The sequence below is a fragment of the Gambusia affinis genome, linkage group LG24 (assembly GCF_019740435.1).
Source record: "Gambusia affinis linkage group LG24, SWU_Gaff_1.0, whole genome shotgun sequence".
NCBI classification, from domain to species: Eukaryota; Metazoa; Chordata; class Actinopteri; order Cyprinodontiformes; family Poeciliidae; genus Gambusia; species Gambusia affinis.
The window spans coordinates 893500-920238 of NC_057891.1; the positions used below are offsets into that span (position 1 = coordinate 893500).

Consider the following 26739-nt stretch of genomic DNA (forward strand, 5'->3'; position numbering starts at 1 on the left):
GAATCCCATCATGGAGGAAACATGAACAAATCAAAGCTGGTGGACTGAGAGGCTTCAGGCCGTCACATGGCGAGCGCATCAGACGGTGCAGACGGTGGGCTGGTTCAACTGGTTCGACTGGTTCGACTGGTTCAACTGGTTTGACTGGTTTGGCTGGTTTGGTTTGTGGACCTCCACCTGCTGGAGGTCCACAAACGTCCTCATCCAACGCCTGGATGAGGACGTTGCCTCATCCAGGCGCCGTCCTGCATGATTCAGGACGTTCATTTTTAATCTGCTGCTGATGAAAGACAGACGACATCCGTTCAACTCAAAGACAATTTGTTCATGAAATCAGGCCGGTGGGTTTGGATCAGGCCACGAAAATATTTACAAGGTTTTGTAATTATAATCACAAGAACTGTTTTATGTTTTAATGAGCAGAGCAGACAGATCTCTGCAGGTCTGTGTAGAGATGAACTGATCAGATGTTAATATCTGTATTGATATTCAAAGCATTGATACTTTCCAGTCTCACTGGTTCTGGTTCCAGTCCTGCAGGTCTGACCGGCAGCCCCGTCATCTCCGACATCTCCCTGATCCGCCTGTCGCCCGGCGCCATGGCGACCGGCGAGTCGCCGTTCGGCCCGCCTCACCCGTACGTCTCTCCCCACATGGAGCACTACCTGCGCCAGGTGCACGGCAGCCCCACCCTGTCCATGATCTCAGCCGCCAGAGGCCTCAGCCCGGCAGACCGTGAGTCAGACCAGTCAGACCAGTAGGGGCTCACACAGGTTCCCCAGTTCAGCTTACTGGTGACCAGTCAGAAAGCGAAGGAGCTGATTGGCTGAGGACTGTTAGCTCCTGTGCTAGCGCTAAAACCTATGAGTGCTTTTAGGTCTCCAACATTTTAAATGTGAAAATTAAACTGTTGAAGTTTTCTGGACTTTTAAAACTTTTATTCTTTAATTCACATTAAAATGGATTTTCCAGGCTTTTCCAGGCTCCTCCAGGTTATTAATGACTGTTAAAAGGTTTTCCAGGTGTTTCCAGGCTCCCTGCCTGTCTGTGACGTTGCCCCTCCCCGTCTTGTTTCTCAGTGGCTCATGAACATCTGAAGGAGCGCGGCCTGTTTGGCCTTCCTCCTCCTCCTCCTCCCCCCCCGGGGGCCGGCGCGGCGGAGTACTACCACCTGATGGCCAGCCACCGCAGCCCCTACGGCGAGCTGCTGCTGCCGGGGCCCGGGGCCCCACTGGCCGACTACCTCTCTCCTGTTGACGGTGGGTTGATGGACGCCGCTCTGCGTTGTTCTGTAAACACGCCATGCGTCGGGGGCTGATGAACTCCAGACCGTTTCCTCTGAGACAAAGAGCAGCTTCCAGCCGCACTCTGCAGATCAGAGAGCTGCCACGAGTAGAACGGGTTTACCGGCTGCTGAGAGCAGATCCACAACGGCAAACAGGAAGTTTTTGCTCAATCTAAACTAGTTTGGAATGTTGCAAATTTGATTAAAAAAGAAAATCTCAGAAATGTTTGAGTTTCAAAAGTCAAAAACGTTTCTTTAGTTACCCGTTTGATTTTATTCATATTTATTCTCTTATCTTTGTTGGGTTTTTTATTTTTGTCTGTAATGTTTATTTTGCTAACAGTCATTGGTGAATAAATAAATTTTTTGGAACTTTTAAAACTCAGAAATTTCAAAAAAGAAATTCCAATAAGCAACTTTTCAAATTAAAAATTAAACTTTTCAAATTAAAATTTAACTGGTTAAACTTGGAAATTTTCACTTTTTCTAGGAAATGTTCTGAGATTTTCCTTTTTTTCTATCTGCAACAGTCCTGACATGTCATGGTGCCTCTAACCTTTGACTAGGCCATTTCCCAATAGGTAGAGAAACTTATCTTGCTACAGGCGTTTCATATCAGTCGATAAAGAAGCATATTAGAAATAAGAATGTTTTCTAGAGCTGTCATGATGTCACAACGATAGAAATAGTCATTTTCTATTTCTCCATACCTCAAAATATGGAGATGTTGCTCAACCCCAGTTGAACTTTTCAGAAACGTCAGGTTTTCCAGCAACATCAGGAAACATCTGGAGGTTTGTTAGGAAGGGGACCCAAAATGGCTCCCTGAGGAACTCCAGATTAAATTCACTGAGGACATGAGAAGTTATCAGGTTCAACACGACGCTTCGGTCCTTTAGAGATTAAATCAACCAGAACATTGAATCTCCTTTATTTCCTTTTAAAGTCAGGCGGTAAAAAGTTTAGATTTATCTAAGAATTATAAATATTTACTGGTTTCCCACCAACATCAAGTGTTTTTCTTTCTTTCAAATGCAGAGGTTCAGGTGTTTCTCCAGAGAAAGTTCAGGTAGAGAGTCAGACGAGGAACAGAAGGAATGTCTGAACTTCCTGTTTCCACTAAAACAAAAACACGTCCATGGAGTCGGAGTCTCTCCATCCGACCGTCCCGATGGCGGCGCTGATGAATGACGGCAGACGAGTGGGGCATCCAGCCCTCCCATTGGTCCGTTCATCAGTGGAAGTGGGACATTAATAAACTTCTCCCCAGAGGTGAGAGAGTGAATGCGGCCGCCTGCTGCGGATGGACAACACCTGATGTGTACCTGCACCAGGCCTCCGCCGCCTAAATGAACCATTAGAGTCCCACGACGAGGCGCCGCCGTAATGAAGCTGAGTCCCTGGAGACCACGTCCTCGTCTCCGTTTGGTTCCATCATCAGTTAAACTGTGTGTGATGAAGACGCCCTCCTCCTCATCAACGCTGCCAAACAGGCGACATGTTGCAGGTTTTCATGGAAACGACCTCAGAGGATCCATCATCAGGACGGCGTTCAGCCAAACTGGGCTTAATTCCAGTTACTGAGCATCATCACCTGACAAGGAGGATGTTCTCCAAACGGCATCATAATTTCCAGAAAGCAGCTGACTGACAGCATGAAGCAGGCTGACAGAGGCCGTCTAAAGAAACTCAGCACCAGAGCTGGAACCGTCTCAGGATGGATCCAGAACCGCCTGAAAGGCTTTGGACCAGAATTCATGGAATCGTTCCAGTTCCTCCCAGTTTTACCAGTTAGCACTCCGCGCTCCGGCAGGGTGATTATTTGTGTTGCACAACACCGATGAGTTGCTGACGAATGCTAAGTGGTATTAGCATGCCACGTCCATTTTTCACGTTCAGTCCGGCGTGACGGATGAAAGGTCACGACCTCTTCTGTCCGCTTTATTATCTTATTAAAGTGAATATAATTTCAGAGTTTGGAGATGGATTCACCCCAAGTTCTTCCTTTATGCAGGAAAATCTTCTAGCGTGGCTGAGCTAAAGACAAAGGATTGCAGCTCCTTCATTTCTCCAGTAAAATCCAGATGAAGTTCTGGATGCCTTGAAGCTCCAAAGTCACCAGAAAGTCGCTGTTTTTGGACGCGTTTTCCTCCAAACGCACTGATAAACTCCACCATGCCTCCTCAGTGTTTCCGTTTAAAGTCCTTGTCTGAATTAACATTTTAGAGCTGAAATCGATCAGATTGCTCTGAATACATCTCCATGCAGAACCAAATCAATTCTCAGTAAATTGCCCTCATTTAACATGGTGAAGTCCAACCAGGCCGGTTGATGTTTATCTGAGGTGATTAGGAGGATTATTGTGGACAGATTGATTAGTTATGCCTGAATCTTAATGGGCTCAGCACACGATGATTCATTTGACTAAAGTTGAATTTCTCTAGATTTTCTCCATCAAAGGTTTATTTATAAATACTATTTTATCAAACTGGCTTCTATTAAAACCAAACAGCAGCGTCTTCCACTGGTTAGAAACTTAAATGGTTCCTTTATGTATATTTTACCACCACATAAAGTCTACTAACAAATCAACTTATCATCAGCATGAAGCCACCAGCAGGACCAAAGATTATTCTCTTTTTAGACAAACATCCGGCATATTAATGAGCTTCTCTAGCCACTTAGCTCAGGTTCTATTAGCTTAGCCTAAGCTAGTCGAAGTACTGAGCTTAGCTAAGTTTAGCAAAATGTTTTTATTTGTTTTGCTTAAAGCTGGGCTGGTTTAAATAAGATTGAAAGTCAAATCATGTCTAATAACATTTAACTCTTCAGGTACTCTATGTCAATATGCTAAGCTAACCTAGCTATAGCATGTTAGCATGAACATATTTAAAGTTCACAATTTTAACAATTTGGTTTAAAACACATACAGGCGACCAAGTTTCCACTTTTCTTATTGTAATGGAAAAATGTCAGAACATTTTAATGACGTTAAAATATCTAACCTAACTGTTCCACACAACGCCTTAAAAAGTTACACAAAAGAAAACATTTACTCATGTCTGCTGCTGAGAGGGAAGCTGAGCTGCTTCAGAAACCTTTTCAGATTTCAGCTGAAATAAAGTCTGACTGCAGCAGAGATGGTGAGACGACTCAAAGGGAAGCACCAGAGCGACCTCAGGGACTTTGATTAAAAATTTACCTCATTTATACCTGAAGAAATCACAGAGTACCACAAAAGGAAAAAAGTCTGGGTAGCATGAATGATGTCAAAGGTTACAGGTTTCATCAAATGGCTGAGTCTGTTGATCCATCAGTTGGCCACTTGCTCACCTCCAACCTCCTACCTGTGTGTCCAGTGTCCCGGTTCTCCAGCCCCAGACTGACGCCCAGACTCAGCAGGAAGAGGGCGCTGTCCATCTCGCCACTGTCCGACGCCAGCATCGACCTCCAGACCATGATCAGAACTTCGCCCAACTCCTTGGTGGCGTACATCAACAACTCCCGGTCCAGTTCAGCCGCCAGCAGCTCCTACGGACACCTGTCGGTCGGGGGACTCAGGTACAAGTCACCTGAAAAAGACGAGACAGAAATCTGTTTCAGTGTTGGTTTCTTGTAGCTTAGCTTCATATTTTGATTATTCTTCTGATCAAATCAAGAACTTCTTCCTTTTTCCGTGTTTATCTTCACCATTCCTTTGTTTTATCCCCTGACCTATCTTCTTTAATATTTCTCAGGCCTTTCATATTTCCATCAGCTTACTGAAAGGATGTTTCTGTACTGCTGTTGACTCAAATTCCTTGTAAAGCCGATGAATATGACGGTTTCCTCCGCAGCCCGTCGTTTCCCTTCCCTCACCCCATGGCCTACCAGCAGCTCCTGTCCCAGCAGCGCGGCCTCAGCGCCTTCGGGCACAACCCGCCCCTCATCCACCCTCCACCCACTTTCTCCAGTCGCCAGCCGGGCCTCGGCCTCTCCTGCCTGCCCACCTCCACCCACAACGACGTGTCATCCAAGGTAAGAGCCCGTTTTACATGAAATGATCTCCGTTTGGACTTGAAGGAATGTTGGTGTAATTTAGTATACAGCTCTCTGATTACCGCCCGTCCTCCAGCAACGTCATGCTACAAACTCCTAAAACAACCGTTTATCCAAGCCTTGAATCTTGCAGCTCCTGTTACCAAATGTTTGTTCTCTCTGCTGATTCTGTTTGTCATTGTCTCTTTTGATGTCCGTCCCACACTCTGTCTCTGTGTTTTGATTTGTGGCTAAAGAAATAAAAAAAATCACCCACCCACCCACCTCGGAGGCAGTCTCTCCGTGGGGGAGACCCAGGACTCCTCTGCTCCCACGCGGCTGGTTTTCATATTCCAACCTCTGATTCAGTCTCAATACGATGTGAGGGGAGGAGGGACTGAAGGTAAATCAGGTTTTCAGAGAGCCAATGTCAGAATATGTCACTTCTGGACCCTCTCTGCTTCCATTCTCCGTCCCAGTCGTCTGAAACTATGAAGTAAAACTTTACTTGGGATTTCATGACTTTAAGCGTCAAGTGGTCAAAAGTATATAGAACATGTTTGGGCTATGATAAAGTGACCGAACCAGAACGACCGTATGTGACCTCCTGCTGGAGGAGATCAACACTGCAGCTTTTCTCTCCATCAGTCGGAGGATGAGAGTTTCCCTGGCAGGTACAAACCGATGCCTGGTTCCTCATATTGATACAGAAAAACATTGAATCAACAAGAACCTTTTGATCAGGAGTTTAAGGGTCATTCTGTGATCACTGGTCACTTTCAGGAGCAGATTAAAGAGGATTACACAACACTTTAGCCTATGAACAGCTGAGTTTATGGATTATAGCCGATTTATCAGTGTGGAGATCCTGTATGGTCTGACTGGGAGAACATCGTGGAAAAGAATCATTTCTCTTTTCTAAACATCTTACAGAGTAAAAGCACCGTAATGTGAATGGAGTCACTGTTGACTTGAGTTTATGTTGCTCTTTGTCAAACATAAACAGAAAAATGACATCATCCCAGGTGATGTTCCTGTCAGGCTACAGACCACCGAACGCTCCAAACACAAAAACAATGATCAGAAACTCACACCAACGTCACTGAGACTGATTGGACAGAGGGAACCCAGAGGCATTTGCCTTTGGCCCCATCAGAGCCTCTCCATTTGCAGATCATTCCTGGTTTTTGGTAAACTTCACGGGTGGAACAAGCCGGGCATTGGATGCAAACGATTTGATTGGATTCGTTCATTGGCTCAAGGCTTTATGTCACTGGATGAGTGAAGGCGGTTCTAGCAAACTCCTAGAATAGCAGCATCTCAACCATTTTCAACCCATGATGAGACGTTAGTCGATGTTGAACTGAAAATCGATAATCTGGTGTGGTCGTCTGCCAGCAGATCCCAAGTCATTGATCAGTCCTTCATTCTGTCCTCAGAACCACGGAGGAGACTCTGCTGTCAGCAGCTCGGTGGATCCCATCAACAAACGGTCCAAAGTGAAGGCGGAGCTGGATGGCATGAAGCCGGGATCTCCTCTGTCAGCGGTACGATGGGGCGACGGCCCTTCCTGATTGGCCCTGTGGGGAGTTGGACTGAATGCAGCCTTAAGGTTCCCATGTACTCAGGCCTTACTGTGTGTTTCTGGGAACCACATGGCTTCATAGTGAAGTCTACCTATTGCTACTACAGCAAAGCGTACATCCATTACCAATGTCGGTACAATGTAGGCTATGTACAGACTGCCTATATTTTTTTATTTCCCACAATTCTAAAGGATACTAGCGAGTTAGAGCTAGTTGGGTTCCTGGCCTTGGTTTTCCTCTTCAGTGCAGCTGCTACACTGAGTGAGGCAGAGAGTCTCAGTCCTGCTGTGAGTCCTCTTGAGTCGGTGCGCCGACTCTCAACCTTATCAGCTCGGTGTCACATGATGCAAACACTTTGATGTGATCACTGCTTTCCGCTGCGCGACGACAAGTGAGGAAATGTTCATCGCACATCCACTCTGAGTCTGAAGTATGTTGGGGCCACAGCGGGGTCCATAGGACGGGTTTCACCAGAAATTAGGGGATGAGAGGAGGACTTTCTGATTGTGGAACATTTATTTTGATATAGAGCGTCTTGATAAGCGGCGGATGCCGTTTAGACGGCCTGTGATCCTCCAGAACTGTGGCATCCGGGCCCCCGGGAGCCGCAGCCTCTGGTGACCTCTATGTAAAACCGGTCCAGATAAAGAAAAACTCCACATGATAACAGCTTTGCATCCATTTGTTTGGCCCCCCCGCCACCGCCTGGCCACAGTAAACTGTGCCAGAGCACTTCATTTTCATGAAATATTGGCCCGGCTTTATTGTCATGTGAGGAGCCTTTTTCTTCTTCTTTTGACAAATTTGCGGCTGCTCTCCGGTCGCGAGGCAGCTTTGGTTGTGATGCATGGGGACGGCGCCGAGCGCAGTCGTCTTGGGGCCACCAGAATTGATGAAGAGAGAGAGAGAGAGAGTGTGTGTGTGTGTGTGTGTGTGTGTGCGTGTGTGTGTGCGTGTGCAGGTGTGTGTGTGTGTAAGGGGGGCGCAGACAGAAGCATGCTGCCGTCAGCACATTGTGTTTTGGTGTGTAGCTACGGCTCTTTGTGTCGGTGGAGGCGTACGGGAACCCGAAGGGGACACACCGTGGCGCCGCCAGAACTCAGGAACCAAGGAGAGAAAATTTAGAAACAAAAGAACTTTTTCAGTTGGAAATTTAAGAATAATTGAATAAATTATGTGTGACGCCCATTTTAGAGAGAAAACATTTCTAGACTCCTTATTTTAAAGAAACACTGAAAACATTTATTTTATTTAATATAGTTTGGAGATTATTGTGCTACAAAAAGATGTCAGCAAAAAATGACACTAAGACACTTTTAATAAAGAAAAAAAACAGAAAATAAACTGTTTAAATCATGAGAAATGTCTCTACAATAATGAAAAAAATCCCTTAAAATATTTTAATTTTATATTTAAAGAAATTGTGAAACTCCTGAAATGAAATCATTTGTTTTATTCTGGATGTTTATTCAGAGTTTTAACCCATTTTCTAATTTTTCTTCTACATATGTGAAAACATGAGGTCTAGTCTAAACACCTGAGGTTCCTCTGCACACCTAAAACGTCTCGGCTTCATTTCTGTTGTTGAAATGTCTGCAGCCTGTTTCCATCTTGCTGACTTGCAGAAACTCTGTAATGTTGCTAAATTATAAAGAGTCCTAAACAAACGTCTCGTGTGTTAGTTTGTGGTGAACGAAATCCAAACACGTGGGATTCCTGCCTCTTTAACTTTCCTGCAGCATCATGGAGACGTTTCCAGATGAAACTGTAATTAACCGACTCTGGATGCTAAACGAAACGCCAGGAAACGTCAGGAGAAATCTCAACATGTTTAAAACCTGGACTTTCTGCAGAACCAGTTCAGCGGCGCTCAGGACCTGAAGGAGGACTTGGAGCGAGACGAGTGCAAGCAGGAGGCCGAGGCCGTTTACGAGACCAACTGTCACTGGGACGGCTGCAGCCAGGAGTACGACACGCAGGAGCAGCTGGTTCATGTACGTAGCACACAAACCGCTCAGGTCTCAGCAGATCGGGTGGAGGGGCTTCAGGACACGCCCTCCTGGGTCCAGTTTCCCATGGCAGCCAGCCGCTCTGCAGCATTCCTGGCCTCCAGTCAGGCAGAGAGACGGATTACGGCTGCAGTCATTCACTAACCAGAGCAGAATCCACAGGCGACACTTTTCTTTACGAAGCTCTTCAGCTTCACCGTTTCAGCTAAAAAACCCACTTTATTCTGTCATCTCTCTGCTTCCAGCTTTAAACATCAGTTACTGATTAAAGATTGAAGATCTGCTCCGGTTTAGAGCATTCCTCATCACTTCACCTCCTAATCTGACCTCAGATTTAACGTTATAATTCTGAGCTTAAAGTCAGAATTATGAGATTATCATTAGCATTCTGATGATAATCTATTTCCTGTTTATTTTAGTTTTGTCTCCTTGCTTCAGGTGATCCATTCTCTTGGTACCTGCAGGTCATTTAGGCTCCGCCTCCTGCTCTGATTGGTCCAAAGTGAAGCAGCAGCTTGTTGTTTTCTGAAAGGAAGCAGGAAGTTGGTTTAGGATCCGTTTGACCTGGATTCTAACGCAGCATCTTATTGCTGCTGATTCCTTCAGCGCTGATTGAAGTGAGAAATAAAACCCCACATTTTCCTCCACGCTGTCAGATCGGCTCTCTGGTTCCCAAAGATTTGAGCGTCAGGACTCATTAGCAGCATGTGCCGCAGCGCTCTGGAGGGATTTGCTCTGATAAGATTGATCTCTCCAGAAACATGCAGGCTGACGGTCCAGAGCGGACCCCCTCTGCAGAACGCCCTCATCTCTTCCTGCTCTGTGTCCCCCAGCACATCAATAATGACCACATCCATGGAGAGAAGAAGGAGTTCGTGTGCCGCTGGGACGACTGTTCGCGGGAGCAGAAGCCCTTCAAAGCGCAGTACATGCTGGTGGTTCACATGCGCCGGCACACCGGGGAGAAACCACACAAATGCACGGTGGGTAACGGATGGCTCCCGGACAAGCCCCCAACGGGCCCCTGGGGGGCAGCACCGCCCTAAACAACGGCAAACATTCACAGGGGAACTGATGCTGCAGCTGAGCAGACCGAGGCTCAGGATGGAGATCATCCATGATCCTGCTCACTGAGATTACTAACATCAGATTATTAACATCAGATTAATGTCTGTCCTTAATGGAGGCTTTGTAAACACGCTGCCAGCAGTGTGAAGGTCAGGATTATTCTCTCCCTCATGAAATCACAAAGCTGCAGTTTGTAACTTTTAGAAAAATGTTTCTGTTAAACTGTCAGCATGTTGAGATAGATAATCTGTGATAATCTGTGATAATCTGTGAACAGATCGATCTCCTCCACCTCCTCCCTGAGCAACTACTGCGTCTGAAAAAATGCACCAAAAGCAGCCAATCAGAGCCAGGAGGCGGGGCTTAGCGCTGCCAATCATCCCCATGCACTCCCTGTTAAATGTTTTAACGGTGGAGAAACAACTTAACTGTTTATCCACCATCATCGGTGGCTATGCTAACTAGCCTTAGCATCCAGGACAGACTGCTAGCTGCAGCAAACCAGAGACCAAAGTGGTGATTGCCAGCATTAAGCCCCGCCTCCTGGCTCTGATTGGTTGTTTCTAGTTAGCACTGAGAGAAAGAAAAGGAAATTGATCATCTGTCTCCAAACAAACCGTCATAACACAGTGAGAGTTTCAACAAATATGTCAAAAACTTTGTTTAAATAAAACTTAAAATAGATGGATTTTATCTTTTAGAAGCAAAACAAGTATGAACAGTTTCTAGTTTGGTCGTTTCTATAGAAACATCAAACATTTTTCATCAGAGGGAGGAAAATAATTCTGACATTAGAAAATAATTCTGTTTACAACAGAACTGCTTCAGTTGTAAAATGTTTTCCAGAGTTTCTTTAAGGATCAGACTGTCTGAAGACGCCTCATCAGTCCAGGTTCAGTAAAGAACGAAGCAGATTTACTCAGAAATGTTGACCAGGAGACAATCTGGTGTTTATATTTCCTGCCTTTCTGAATCTGATCCACTTTTAAAAGGAGAAAATCAGAGAAAGTTATGAGCGGAGACGTATCTGGGCTCCAGAATGATTGTTTAGGATCCTAACGAGGTAAATAAAGGCTGAATCTCCCTCAGATATTCTGGAAAACAGAATATTTAACAGCTCTGCTGGAAAATAATCTAAATAATTCAACAGGTAGTTGTCTGATGAAAAGGGAGCATGTTGGTGAACAAATTGGTGAGCAGTTTGATGTTTCCTCTGGTTATCTCAGCTGCTTGTTGTTTCCAGAGGAAAACAGAGAAAGTCAACAACAATCAGACAAGCGAAGGATTTTCCTGTCATGAATTTTCTCTCTAACGACCTCCGCTGCAGTTCGAGGGCTGCTCCAAGGCCTACTCCCGCCTGGAGAACCTGAAGACCCACCTGCGCTCTCACACCGGGGAGAAACCCTACGTCTGCGAGCACGAAGGCTGCAACAAGGCCTTCTCCAACGCCTCGGACCGGGCCAAGCACCAGAACCGGACGCACTCCAACGAGGTACAGAAGGCTGAGACTTCACACAGAATGCATTATGGGTCTGCTCTCACTGCTGGATGTGTGAACCCATTGAAGTAGTTGAAAAACTGACAGGAATTCATTTGTGAAGACTTGGAGGATCGGATCAGAACCGCTGCAGCTGGCGCCGAGTGTCAGGAAACGAAAACACTAGAAAGTGTTTCCAGAAACTGAATGGTTTTCTTTAAATCAGATTATTGGTCTGAGGATGACAGCCTGAATGTAGCCTACAGTACAGTGAAGTGCTGTGGTGCCGTGGGGGACAGCACGACCCACGTTTGAAGGCCTTCAGTCCTCCACGCGGCCGTCGCGGGTTCGATTCCCAGACCCGGCCGACGTTTGCCGCATGTCTTCTCCCCCCTCCTTCCCCCTTTCCTGTAAGCCTGCTGTCATATAGGGGACACTAGAGCCCACAAAAAGAGTGCTGTCAATCATCCAGGTGAACTTGCTGCTAAATGTGCTAATGACAGAGAAGCAATTTACTGTTACAGGAAAACCGATTATCCACCATCTCAGTGGCTATGCTAACTAGCCTTAGCATTCATGAAAGGCTATGCTAGCTGCAGCGTAGCAGAGCACATACAGAGTGGTGATTGACAGCGCTAAGACCCGCCTCCTGCCTCTGATTGGTTGTTTCTAAATAGCACTGGGAGAAGACAGAGGAAATGGATTATTTCACAGATTCACTGTAAAAAAATGATTTTTTACTAAAGTTATATACTGCAGCTTTAACACAACCTTAAGACTCTTAAAAAACGTACAGTCTCTTGTTTTCATCCTTTATTAACTACTTTAAATAATTAACTGACTTTTCTGTACTGATCAGTTGGAATGTATATATGATTTAATTTAAAATGATTTTCTTTGAAAATTGCCTCAAGACAATATTTGTTGTGAACTGGTGCTGTATAAATAAACTGAATATCATTTGTTCCCATAGAAACCGTACGTGTGTAAAATCCCGGGCTGCACCAAGCGCTACACGGACCCCAGCTCTCTCAGGAAGCACGTGAAGACGGTTCACGGCCCGGAGGCCCACGTCACCAAGAGGCAGCGCAGCGACCTGCCGCCCAGACCCCCCAGGGAGAACGGAGAGAACGAGAGAGCCGGCAGGCTCCAGGGGGAGGACAAGCTGTTGGAGAACAGCTCCCCCAGAGTCACGGAGGAGTACCTGCACATGAAATCCATCAAGACAGAAAACCCTGTGGTGAGAACGACACACAGTCTGATGAAACGTCGTCTTGATGCCAGAGCTGCACAGTGAACCACGGAGTTAACTAAACCAAAACGCTTGATGCTTTCTATGTCTTTCTGCTTTTACTTCCCTAACGGACAGACTTTACTAAGGTGAGCTAACCTTGGATTACTGCCACCATCACCATTTCACCCCATTCTTCAAGGACATCTAGCATTTTATCTACAATTTATAACCAGGAGCTCTGGTAGTTTTCTGAGACTGGATGGAAAACCCAGAGGTTTCTTTCCTCCAGTCACATTCTCTGCTTCTCAAAGCAGGAACGCTGTTCCTAGAACAAAAAGCAGAAGAGGATCCTCCAGAAGGTTCTGGGTTCCTCCTGGAGTTTCCACCAGGCGGTTCCTTGGTGACTGAACCACTTCAGGTGGAGCAGCTGATCTACACCAAAGTCAGGTCCAGTCACCCCAAAGACACAAACTGCTAAATCTAGAGCCGTGTACTGCGGCCATTTTAGTTCCAGACAAACAGAAAGCAGGTTTAGTTTGTGATCGGCTGATTTAGGTTATTAATGGGTACAACTTAACCCACCAACAGTTGTTCTCTAACCACAAATAAACCCAAGAAGAAGAAGAACTGTTTAATATGACACAGGGACAGGAGTTCAATTCGATTCACAGGCTTTTCCAAATCGATATTCAATTGGAAAAATTTGTTGCAAACCATTGATGAATCAATATTTTACATTGACTGATTGCTAAGCAGGAACTAACCACCTGGACCAGCTGCATTACTGCAGAAAAGGCCCAACCGCCTCTCCATCGCTCATCAACAGGACAGGAATGGTTCAGCCTTTCCTCACTCAGAAGATCCTCATTCATTCATGAAAAACCTGTTGGGCTACTTTCACACATCAGGTGTTGATGATCAGCTCTATTAATCATCGTTCATCCTGCTGAGTGATGTGAACGCAGTCAAAGCTCCTAAAACGAGCCGCAGGCGCAGAAGAAGAACGTAAACGTTGCCACCGTCGATCATCTGATCGTATGTAGAGGAGGAAAAACGCTGCAGATGAATTTACAGGTTTCCAGGCCTGAAGGCTCCAGGTGGCCTGGAAGAGAAGGTTTCACTTCTGCAAAGTCTTTTTCCATCATTTTGGGATGTTAAATCAGGAGCAACTGCAGGTTTGATAGCAGAATGAGGAAATAATATGTAGAAAACAAATGAAAGAACGAATAGATGAAAGAATAAAAGCTTGTTTTGTTGGAGGCCTTTAATCTGAACTGATCAGAGTTTCTGTTTCACTCAGAAATTCTATTTAAATGAAGCTTTTTTCCTCTTTTAATGAGCTTTTCCAGTGTTTTAGGGCAGCAGGGGGCATGTTCACTGATTTACACAACACTGCATTAACTTTATGTATTTTTGATATGTTAATTAGTTTTGCTTTATTAGTGTTCCTTCTTCCTTAGAACCTCTTGGTTTTGCATCAGGACCCATGTGACCCAGGGTCCACTTCCTGTTCTGGTGAAACCAGAGAAATGGAGGAGAGGCAGTGAAACCTCCAGCTGCATGGTGGACTGTTTGGTTGAACCATCTCATGATGATCGCTGCTCCACTCAGCCTTTCATCCTGCACATTTTAAATTCACAGACAGACTCACAGAGCCTGTAATCTGTGGAGCCCCACCTCCCCTCCCCCAGAAAACACTCATTATTTACAATTAAGGCGGGGGAGGATAAAAGGCCGCTCAACATGCCGGTTTCCCCACTGCTCCACTTTTGTTTTGCAGAAGGAAAACAGTTTTTAGGACAAGATGTTTCTGTTTATCCCAGCCTCTCTAATGCGTCGCTCCCGTCTCTCCTGGTAGATGCATCAGTCCAGTCCTGGCGGTCAGTCATCATGTAGCAGCGAGCCGTCACCACTTGGCACCAACAATGACAGTGGAGTAGAAACAGCGGCGCACAGCGGGGGGAGCCTGGGGGACCTCAGCGCGCTGGACGACCTGCCGTTCCTGGACTCTGTGGATTTCTCCGGCGGGGTCGCAGCGGTCGGCCTCCATCTCAGAAAGCAGCTGAGCAGCAGCCAGTGCCTGGAGAACCTGAAGAAGGAGAAGCTGAAGGCGGTACGGGACTCGTGTCGGTGGGCCAACAACCCAACACCCCCTGCTCATCAAGGCACCACGCTGCCGCCTGTACCGACAAGCGGTGAGTCTGGATCACGCTGGGAATGATCCGAAGAAAATAAGATAAAAGCCAAAATAATCAAAATGCAAAGAGCAAAACCTCTCTGACTCCTTCCCTCCTTCTAGATGTGCTGACACTGTGCATCATGGGTAATATTTCTGTTTGTTCTCAGGGTCCCTCCTGGAAAATTCAAGTCTGAGTGGAGACCCAGCCTCTTTCCCCGGCTCTGGCAAAATGACTCTGCTGGGAAACCTTTCTGAGCGCCGAGACAGCACTTCCAGCACCTTCAGCTCGGTCTACACGCTCAGCCGCCGCTCCTCAGGCATCTCCCCTGGTTTCTCCAGTCGACGCTCAAGCCAAACGTCCCAGTTTGCTGCCAACCGCCTGACGAACATGAGCTCAGCTGACTCCTACGACCCCATCTCTGCTGATATTTCTCGGCGCTCCAGTCAGGCCAGTCAGTTTGGGGGGAATAATAGTGGGCCTGGGCTTGCCAGTCCTCTCACCCTGACCCCAGCCCAGCACTACCGACTGAAGGCAAAGTATGCTGCTGCAACTGGTGGTGCACCTCCTACACCTCTTCCATACCCGGATCAATCATGTCTGAAGGATTTCAATGAGTATTCATCCAAAAACAGCCTCCAATCCTTGCATGTCAGCCAGGAACGGAGCTTGATGCCCCATGAAGTTCCTTCCAACATTCCCCGTCGAGCCAGTGACCCTGTGAGACCTTTAGCTCCTCTCAGCCAGCCTCCTCTACATCGGTTCAACAGCATGGTCTCACTCAACCGAAGGGTCTCCTTGCAGCCTCATCCCCCTCCTGCAAAAGATCACAGATGTTTTTCCCAGCAAGTGTGTGCACAACCGAACGTCGGTACCCGTGGATTCCCTCACAGCCTTCAACCAGCAAGCATTTCGAAGGACGTCACCATGCAGACCAGAAGGTGCAATGGAAATCCCTCTGGTCAAGGAGATTTCCACGGAGCTGGCGGCGGCCAGCAGCAGCTGTACCACCAGAGACGGATGGATGGGGCGAACAAGAGTCCACTCATGAGTCCATCCTCACCACACGGCGGTGCTGCTAGTGGACCGTGGAACATGGACACCACCCAGCAGTATTCCACACTAGATCCACGTGGGAATCTGATTGTTGTCCAACAGAACCAGAACTCTGGGTCTTTCAGTGGGACCTCCCACCAGCAGATAGTCCAACACCTCAACAACAGATGCAGGCCACCTGGACAGCACTGCTTCCAGCAGTCCTCAAACCTCAATGAAGCTTCTAGCCCTCAGTACAGGTTCAGTCAAAGTTCCTATGACAGGAATGGCAACGCTGCGCATCCACCCTGTGGGAACATCCTGCACTGTAAGCAGGAGCCAGTTGACATGGACTTTGGTCAACTCCAGCCTGCACAGATAAAAACTGAGAGTTGTGATTCATCCACCATGACTTTAGACCAGCAGAACTGTAACATGACTGGTTTCCTGACTGGGAATCAGAACCATCCCCAGCAGAGACCACCAACAGAACCTAACTCTCCGAATGTCTCAATATCGAAGGTGTTGACGCCACCAGACGATTCCCAGCTCTCCTCTAGCAGAGTTTCTGAACTCTCTTACATCTCTGAGGACAGCGCTCTATTCTACACGGGTCAGATCCGAGTCCTGGAGCCCAACGGGAACCTGGACTGTCAGGTTTCCCTTCTGGTGAGCTCTCCTTCAGCTGCTCCAGCCGACAGCCAGGGGAGCAGGACTGCACCTGAGCACCCTCAGATAGACTTTGATAGCATGCTGGACGATGGGGATCACTCCAGCCTCATGTCAGGAACCCTGAGTCCAGGACTTCTCCAGAGTTTTTCCCACAGTTCGTCTCGCCTCACGACGCCCCGGAGCTCGGTGACGCTGCCCTCAGTCCCCATGGGAACCGGGAACATGGCCGTCGGGGACATGAGCTCACTGTTGAGCGCCCTGGCTGAGGAGAACAAGTTCCTCAACCTGATTAGCTAAAAACTGCTTTGTATTCATCCGTCTCCCTTGTTCATCCAGCTGTAAATTATTTTCTACTTTTCACCAAAAGCCATACTTCTGTTCTTGCCTTAGGATGTGAGTATGATGTAAAAATTAGCCGTTGAACAGAGGTGATCTTACTGAAGTGCCTGCTGGTGGAAAAATGAGCCTGGACTGCAAGACGACGGGTTCAGAGGTCAGCGGTTATGTTCCCGAATCATTTTATGACAGATTAACTGTGACCAACCTGCAGCTGGAAGCAGGAACAGCAGAGGACTTCACCAGAACGTAAATCTATCATTAGACTGCAGCTCTTCCTGTTGTACATTCTTCCTGTTTCCTGTGTAAATACAATTTGTACATTTTTAATAAACAAGAATTATGGATTTTTTAAACTGTCTTCCTGGTTCTTTCCTTCACATCCACGACTTCAGAGCAATGACTGAACTCCAGCCTCTTCCAGAATAAAGGCTTCACACCAGGATCTGGTGGAAGGACCTTGGAAAACCTTCCAGATTCCTGAGCAGCATCATTTGGTTGAGGACATCTGGACTTGACTCAACTCTCCTCTTCGTCTCTGAGTCTGTCGGGGCGCAGCGTTTCCAACCCGTTTAGATGTTCTGGTCTTGAATCTCGGCTCTGATAACGCTACATGTGCTCCGTTCCGGCTCTGACTAAATATTCCTCACCAGTTCATCCCCTGATTGTTTCCTGCAGAGAAGAAAGTGTTGCTGGCTTCAATAATTCAGGACGAAAACTTTTGTCTTTGAAGCGCCGCTCCTGCAGCCTGTGCAGACAACGCACTTTCCTCTCTTTCCTCTCTCCTTTCTTGTCCAACATCAGTCTGCGACCTCTTTGAAATAACTTCCCCTGACCTCGCCTTCCCTGGGCCGGCAGAATGTGAACGCTGCCTCCTCCGCTGATGAAAAAGGAGGCTAACCGGAGAGGAAAAGGCTCGACGTGTGCAGAGCTGCACTCCGCCTCACCGCTGTCCGATATTAGCTCTGACAGAGCGGCCCAGAGGACTCGGCTGCTGAAACCACATAAAACAAACCAGCTGAGAGGAGCGAGCAGGCGCCGAGCGCTCACAGGAACAAATGATTTCACTGTGTCAGTTAATTCAGCCGAGGATACGTTTGATCTGCAGGCTGTGATTGCTCCTGCCACTGGATTTCCTTATTCTGTCAGAGATGTGGAGGAGGGGGGATCGCCTCAGGCTGCAGCAGCCAACAAGAGCAGGAAGCTAGCAGGGATCATGCATCAGCAGCACCATGCTTCATGGAGGGGATAACTGGCTGAGGAAGATGTACCACAGGTTTCCATTACCGCTGGAATCAAGTGGCTTTGACCTCCAGCTGACCTGCCAGCAGGGGGCGACACCTCTACAGGGTTTCTGCTCATCCTGCTAGATCCCTCCAACATAAAACAAACTGTAAACCAGGTTTAAAGTTCTGGATGTGAGGAAATGAGAAACTCCAACAGCAGCGAAGCAGATCTGGTCTTCAGTAAACTGAAAGCATAAAGTGAATCTGAAGCAGCAGATCCACGTCTCTACTGAAAATAACTGAAAATAAATTGGATCCATTAAACCAGGGCTGGTCAATCCCAGTGTCCTGCAGCTCTTAGAGTCTCTCTGGTCCAACAACCTGAACCCAACAGCTGAACCTCCTCCTCAGTGCAGTCGGGTTCTCCAGAATCCTGCTAACGACCTCATTATTGGACTCTGGTGTGTTGAAGTAGAGAAACATTTAACAGTAACAGGAGACCGGCCCTCCATTAGACCGGCCCTCCATTAGACCGGCCCTCCACTAGACCGGCCCTCCACTAGACCGGCCCTCCGTTAGACCGGCCCTCCGTTAGACCGGCCCTCCAATAGACCGGCCCTCCAGGACATAGGCCCTCCAGGACCCTCCAGAGAAGCAGTGAGCCCCTCCAGGCCTGGAGTTGCCCACCCTGGCGTTAAACTGAACTTCCACAGAGAAATGACAGAATCAAACTATAAACTATTTGATTTCTGATAGTAATCAGATCATTATTAATATTCAGCGCTATGCTGATGACACGTGTCTCTATGTTCCAGTCTGCCAACGATGAACGGGTCAGAATCAGGACAAACCTCAGAGAGAGAAACTCTAAACAAGGAACCAAAGAATCGGATCAGATCAGAAAACCTCTGGAGAACCAGAACAATTCTCCCATAATCCCTTTAGTTCAAACTTTTATAACTTACAGACTAAATCACTATCTGTTACAAATTTGTGTCTATATTCTCTAATAAAAACACAATTGGAAACTTATAATGAACTGTGTGAGAACGTCCATAAAAAACAAACCACAAAGAAGACCACTTCCTGTCGTCTTCTTCATGGTTTCTGCAGTAGTAACATCCAGCTGTTGGTTTGTGTGATGTGAATAAAAGTACATCTACTTAGATACGGCTGAAAAACCACCACATCCCAGTTTAAAAACTATTTATCAAAATACTTGAGCTTTATCAAAACTCATGTTTTCATATAAAAAATTAATTTTTGTAATTGTAATTTGTTCTGTGGTTAATGGAAACGCAGCTACTGAGATTTATGTTCCATCTGCAGTAACAAGCTGGTTTCAGAGTGTCTGCAGTGGCTCCCAGTCTATTTTAGAACTGGTTTCAAGGTTCTTTACTGGTATTTAACCTCCTAACTCTCTGAATCAGAGAAGCAGTGAGGACTGAAGTGGACCTAATTAGGAGCAAAGCTAATGGGACCAGCAGAGCTGAAGGAGTCTCTCCTCCTCCTCTGACCTCCTCCTTCCTGCTCTCTGCTCTCCTTATTGCCTTATTATCACACATGTGACGGTCTAACAAGGCAGAGAGCCGGTGTCAGCGCCGATGATGGATAACGCCGGCCGCTCACTGATGTCTCATTCGTTTCTATTAGACTGGTATGTAAATTCCCCCACCGCTGCACCAACGCATTAATCTGGGAATCTGTGGTCAAACTGGCAGCTGAGGAGTCTGTCTGTCTCCATTTGGGTCTGCTGCTGGATGATGGCCTGTCAGGAGGCCCAGCACGCCGTCCAGATGCAGAGACGATAACCATGACACGTCTGACGACTCCGGCATCATCCCATCATCTCAGACCGAAAACAGCAGTGAGTCAAAGGCTGCAGACATTTTAAGGTGATTCAAACTAAAGTGAAACTCTGATTTCCTCCAGAAGGGAAGACTTCTCCTTGCCTGGGTGGCCCCTGAGGGACGAATGCATTATTAAGGCCGGACTCCTCATCTCAATACGGCCACCTTCCTGCAGACGGAGAGGAGCCCTGTGGGTCATCGGCTGCTTCGTATTAACTCGGGTCGAATGAATAATCCTGGGAAACGGAGCTCTACAGAGGAGAAATGTTGGACCAAAGAGAGACGCCTTCGATCCACAAACCGCCAATCCAGAACCATGACCGATCCAGAACAACAGCAGATCCAGAACAACGGCCGATCCAGAACAACAGCAGATCCAGAACAACGGCCGATCCAGAACAACAGCAGATCCAGAACAACGGCCGATCCAGAACAACAGCAGATCCAGAACACCGGCGGACAATTTACCCAACAGATTCAAACATCAACACTCAAACTTGAACACACGCAACACAAAAATTTTCCTTCAAAACATCTGGTTGTTCTTGTTCTAAGCTCGCGACTTGTTTATTGTTGTCATAGCAACTGCCTACCAAGATGGCCGTCAGTTAAAAAGTTCCAGGAAGTGTGATGCCACAGGAGGGAAACTTGTTTGTTACTGGTTTATCAAATATTAACCAGTTCAGTTTAATGCAGTAAATTTAAGCAGCAATGAAATATTTGACACAATAATAGGAACAGAGAATCAAGAGCAATATTTGAGTTTTTAATTTGAGCTTCAGCAGGAAACCAGAGAGCCAATCAGCAGCGAGGCCTTTGGCGTCCTGAACCAATCGATCATCCATATTCATAGTTTGTCCAGCTGCAGAATAACATCTGTTTTCCAACAGCCTCCATCTGCTGGAGGGGTTTCTGACCCAGACCCGCAGGGGCGGAGTGGAAACATGAAGGTCTGCTGGTTGGACTGGAACCAGCAACCTTCAACCAGTTCACCTGCAGACACTCCACCTGGTCGCCATGACGACCGCCAGTCTGCCCAGAGATTCAATGGTTCCACCATCATCATCGTCACTGTCATCATCATCATCATCATCATCGTCATCATCATCACCATCATCCTCATCTTCATCCTGTCTGTGTTTCTAAGATTTAATTTATCATTCAGGTGTTTTTATTTGATTCTTTTTAACATTTCTAAATATTAAATTTTTATTTCATTTCTATTTTTATCATTATTATTTTACTGGATTGTTATTTTACTATTATTATTATTGTTGATGTTTTTCTTTTTACTTTTATTATTGCTTTTTTTTTTTTAAAATTCCATTATTGTTAAATAATATTGTTACAATTATTAATAAAAATTAATTTAATTATTATAATTATTATTGACAAGGAAGAATAACATCTGATTATGAGACGTAGAGAAAACACAATAGTAGAAATTGTGTCCATTATTATCAGTAATAATCAACATTATTGATAATAATAATAATAATAGTAGTTTTTTCTTTATATTCATATTTTTATTGCTGCATCTCTTTTGGTTTCTTTTTCTTCTCATGTCAGTTGAAATATTAATCTTTATATTCATGCCTGCTGTCTTTGTTCTTTTCATCTCCGTCGTATTAATTTCAGTTAATTATTGGATTTTAAAACATTTTCCTCTTTAAATCTTTGTCTCTGCTCTCTGGTGTCGATTTGCTTGTTAGGTTTTTGTCTCATTTTAGTTTCATTTCCTGGTTTTTAGAGTTCTGACTGTTTCCAGGGTGGTTCTGATGGTTTAGCAGTAATTTAGGTTTCTGTGCGGCGCCGAGCCGCTGCTCTCTGGGTTTAAGGACAGGTCGGGTTGAGGCGGTGGATCCCAGCGGCAGCTGAGCGGGGTCAGAGCCGGCGCCTCGCCGCTCGCCGGGCCCGGCAGGTCCCGGCTCTCTGGAGGGATTCGGGATGGAGGTCCTCATTAAAGCTCCCCCCGCTCTGGCCCCGGCCCCTCTGAGGAGCGGGGCGGCGCCTGAACGTATGCTGGACCCGTCCAGGTGTCATGGAACAGCTGGTCACGTGTGAGCGGGTCTGGACCCGATCAGGAGTCAGAACCAGGAAAGTTGATGTTCGGTTGGAGTTACAGGAAGATTCAGCTGCAGATCAGAAACTAAAAACACTGAAAGTCGTCTGGTTCCCCTGAAATGCGACTCAACTGAATGAATGAAGGAAAGAATTTCAACATAATTTTCTCCAGATGATCAGAAACTAAACTAACAAACTAAAATCAGAGCTGAAATCTCAAAGATTAATAAACTTTATGTAACATTTTTCATCTAGTTTCTAGAGCTAAACTGTTACAGAAAAAAATATTAAAAATAACTTTTTATAAGACAGAGAGAAATAAAAGCTTTACGTCAATAATTCCTTAATATTGATGAAAATATTTAGTTGGCTGGTAAATTATTTCACTAGTAACAGAAAATGTGATTTTAGAAGTGAAATAAACTCCTGGTGGAACTTCAACGTTTTCAATATTAGGGAATTATCATAAACTGTAACATTTTGCTGAAAAGTTACTTTAGTTTCATCTGAACTGAACTGAGATGTTTATGTTGGACAAACTAGATTATTTTTACAGTGCGGTTTGTTAGAGGATTTTTATTGATTTCAAATATTTAAGTGTGACTGGCAGATTATTTTTATTATATTTTTTATAAATATTAAAGAGATTTCCTGAATCAAGTTCCTCTGTGTTGCTGAAAAGTTCCCTGTAAGTTAGATTGTCTCATTTTAAAAGTATTAAGATATTTGCAATAAGAACCAAACGACTTGCTAACATTTGAGTTTTTGCAGCGTCAGGCCCGTTATTCAGCAGGTTCTGCTGCGGCCCGGTTCTCCTCCGGCCCGGCCGGCGCGGCGTGGAGCAAACAGGAAGCAGGAGGAGGCTCCACATTATGCAGGCGGCGGCGGTGCGGCCTGTCAGCGGCTAATGGCAGCGAGGATGATGGATGGTGTTATCACAGCATAATTTGCATTAACTCTGGCTGCAGGGACCAGGATGGGCCGAGGCGGCTGGAGGGGGCTGACAGCCGATCGGATGGCTACAGGCTCCACCTTGAGCTGCTCCGCCCGTCCTTGGACCCCCACGGATCTCCAGCCTGACTCCGTCATGATGGACAGAACGGACCCATCCAGCAGACTGTCAGTATGAGGCAGGAGGGACACACCATCATACCGCCACCACCATGTTTCACTGAGACTAAACATGTAGCAACATGGAGGAAGCATTCAGGAGAACCGGTCCAGAGCTGAGGCCGTGTTCACACCAGCACTGTTTAGTCCACTTTAATCCAAAACTGTTTTCAGTCGATAGAATCACTTTGATTTGGGACCAAAACTGAAACATTTGTTATATTTTCAGCTGCTCTGATTCTTTTTCTCAAAATATATTTAAAACAATGGAGGCTTCTCCAAACCAGCTAAGTTAGGATACTCACTGCTTCAACCATCCAGTCTCTTCATTATTAGTGATATTAAATAGCCTATATTTAATACATTTATTACATTAATTTATAAAAATTCTTTGAATTTCTCTCAGTAAAAATACTTTCTTTTCGTTGTGTGAAGGTAAAAACAGCAGACAAGCAGAGAAATCCCCTCACATTACTTGCAGCCATGCTAGAAAAGCATGCTAGTTAGCATAGCTAACGATGAACAGTGTTGCTCACCTGCTTCACGAGGAGGAGGAAGGCTGGTCTGCGGGGTCAGAGGTCATGGCTGCTGCTGACTTTGACTCATCTGTTGGTAAATGTGGTCAAACGTACGGAGACAAGATAAATATATGAATATCGTTATAAAGCTTTTAATTCACTGGCTAAATACTGGTGAAGTGGACGCTAACACTCATCTGTAGCTAAGCTAACTAGCATGTCACTGAACAGTGCTGCTCACCTGCTTCACAGGAGGAGTCGGGGCTAACCTAGCTAAGCTAACATGTTCAAGTCGACATAATCACAAAAGCTTTAATCACTGACAGGTCAGACTAGCCCACGGATATTTTTTGTTCATTTTTGCAGTTGTACAACTTTATGTTCCTATTGTATTTCTCCAAATAAATTTATAAAATAATTTTTAACATTAGCTGCGACTTCTAACCGGAAGAATCATTTGCACACGAAACACTGCTGCGCTTTCTACTTCGACATGATTTTTTTATTTGGCTATAAGTCAGTGCGAAGAGCGGCGCCATCTAGTGTTTTTGAAAACGAACTACAGGCTGACGTCACGGTTAACTCCATCTGTTGGTAAATGTGATTAAAGTCAGTGACAAGTTAAAGTTATGAATATCTTTATAAATATTTGTTTTCAGAGATTAAATGGATAGTGAGTTGGAGGCTAACATTCGTCTGTAGCTAAGCTAACAGATACAGTAGCCATCGCTGTTGGACAAAAACTCCTGGTGACATGTTTGTAATATTTTCAAGACTACAAACTAAAAAGCTTTTAACAAATGAATGTAGATCATTGAATATTTTTAATTTGTCATAATTTCTGCTTTTTGTTTTTATACCTATGTATATATTCTAGAAGCCTAAACCTTTGTAAACCTGCTTCTTGTTTTTTCTTTGTAAACAAAGATGCTTTCTCTAAATAAATAAACAAATAAATAAATAACATTCAGCATCACAGAAACAATTAGACTTTTCTTTGTGTCAAGATGCGCTTTGGGTTTTAAGTGATGTCTATTTTATTAACACCTAGTTGTTTTTGGTAAAAACTCTTTAACATGTAAATATTACTCAGAAAAACAATAAAAATAGCCTGAGCAATTTTAGGGTCTTTGTCACTTCAAATCCAAATAACCCAACATTTACAATCACATTCAAGCAATTATACAACTGTACATCTTTGAAAAGCAGAAGTGGAGGCTCCTGCACAACCAACCAGAATGCAGCAAGTGGTCTCCGGATGGTGAGTCAACAATAAGACTCTTGTGTTTTCCAGCAGCCATTGTATAGGCCAGACATCGGACAGACCAGCTGACTAAACAGGCTGGAGATCAGCTGGGGTTGCTAGGTAACGGGCTTTGCTGGGGTTGCTAGGTAATGATACAAATACCAAAAAACACTAATTTATCGCCCAAAACCGTCTGTCTGCTGTTGTGGAAGAATAAAAACGAGCAAAATGAATTTACGTTCCCTTTAGGAAAATAAAGACGTTAAAAGGTCGCGCGCCCTCTAGTGGACAGAAGCAGCTCCTGCAGGTGGACAGTGTGGCGTTCACCAGGAAGATTAAAGCGATGAGGAGAGATGCTGCAGTGCGGCATCGCCCCCTCTCATGACGTCATCAGGGGGTCGGGGGGGTCCTCCATATTAAACAGCCACATTAGAGCGTTAAACGGAGGGCAGCCGCCTCCAACACCAGAACTGGAAGTGACCCCGCTCCTCTCCCGCCTCGGCCCCTTCCCATCATGCTCGGCGGGCTCCCAGGAGCCCCTCCGCCCCCCTCCCTGCCATCTGCCGTGATTTATAGAAAACAGCCGATGATTTATGGGCCAGTCAGCGCCTGATGAAGTTGTTCTCTCTCATCGCAGCGACCTCCCGACCCGCCAGCCCGGCCGGTGCTAATCATGCGGCGAACGGGGCCCCTTAATGAAATTAGGGCTCCACGGGGCCAGAATACTGATGGAGCTGAACCATCCGGGTCCGGTTAGCACTCAGAACCGCCCTGGGACCGGAGGAGTCCTACAGGCACAGGAGGCACAGGAACGGCCTAGTCAAAGGGTGGAAGACACTACAGAATAAGCATGCAGTTAAACTTCAAATATTTCAGTCACAACCTGCTGAGATTTTTATTCTGGAAAACCTCCAGAACAGAAAACTGATTTTAAAGCAGCATTTCATTCAATCCGGGTTTAAATGAAACAATTTAAACCGATTTAATTGATTTCACGTCTGATTAGTGATCAATGGTCACTGATCAATGATCAATGATCAGTGATCATGTGAAGTTTGCTTTAAATTCAGGACTTTTCTGTCCTCCAAACCAAATCAAACCGATTAAAAACAGAAGTTTGTATCCCAGTTCTTTATCAAACCTCCTTCGGTTTTAAATATTTTACGAATAAATGAGTTTAAATCCCGCTGGTTCCGGTTCGGGTTCCGGTTCGGTTTGCTTGCCTGCAGGTGAGGAAAGACGAGGCCGAGCTGAGCCGCAGCAGCGAACAGCGAGATGAGAGCGCCCCCTGCTGGATCCAACAGGACAGCTAACCAGCCCCACTGCCTCATGGGAAATGCAGTCCGGCGCGTGAAACAAGAAACTAAAACTGAACGGCTGGAATCATTTCACTGAAAAACTCAGATTTTAAAACAGATTAAATGTTTATTTCCCTTTTGATTTGTTCACCACCTGTTTCCAGTGAATTCAGACTCATTTTAATGTTTATATTAATGTTTTAGCTGCATTTAAAAACAGAAGAAATTTTAAAAAGTTAATTTTGTCTCATAAAATATGACAAAATTCAACCAAATTTAAATTTGATCCAGTTTTATTGAAATAGGCAGAAGAAGATGTGACTGGTCATTTTAAACTGGGTTTGTTATTATTATTATTAATTATTATTATTATTATTGAGCACTTTCGTCTGTGGGAAGGAAACATTATTCGTAAAAGGCTGCAATAAGATTTGGACTGTTAGAGCGCCCCCTGGTGGCGTCCAGGTTTCCACATGGAAAATAAATCTGTCAGTAAATAAATACATTTATATAAAAATCACGAAATAAAGA

The 26739-nt window shown here is 45.5% G+C and overlaps 1 protein-coding gene and 1 long non-coding RNA gene across 3 annotated transcripts in view; one reads left to right on the forward strand and one right to left on the reverse strand.

Annotated features, from left to right (window-relative positions):
• LOC122826970 (zinc finger protein GLI2-like) overlaps positions 1-17252 on the forward strand; it is a 46253-nt gene extending 29001 nt beyond the window's left edge. Inside the window, exons 4-14 of one of the 2 annotated variants that reach the window (XM_044109401.1) lie at positions 533-735; positions 1080-1259; positions 4645-4846; positions 5122-5302; positions 6742-6849; positions 8742-8882; positions 9731-9880; positions 11293-11457; positions 12416-12682; positions 14535-14871; positions 15023-17252. In XM_044109401.1, coding sequence (XP_043965336.1) covers positions 533-735; positions 1080-1259; positions 4645-4846; positions 5122-5302; positions 6742-6849; positions 8742-8882; positions 9731-9880; positions 11293-11457; positions 12416-12682; positions 14535-14871; positions 15023-16857 — 3769 coding nt within the window. In that variant the 3' untranslated portion in view covers positions 16858-17252. The remainder of the gene's footprint in view (positions 1-532; positions 736-1079; positions 1260-4644; positions 4847-5121; positions 5303-6741; positions 6850-8741; positions 8883-9730; positions 9881-11292; positions 11458-12415; positions 12683-14534; positions 14872-15022) is intronic. The other variant, XM_044109402.1, reaches the window with a different exon arrangement.
• LOC122826974 lies at positions 4726-24572 on the reverse strand. The gene is made up of 3 exons (XR_006369907.1): positions 23906-24572; positions 23683-23752; positions 4726-4857 (listed from the first exon to the last, which is right to left on the reverse strand). It is a non-coding gene; the product is annotated as an uncharacterized LOC122826974 (long non-coding RNA).
• Positions 24573-26739: the final 2167 nt, after the last annotated feature.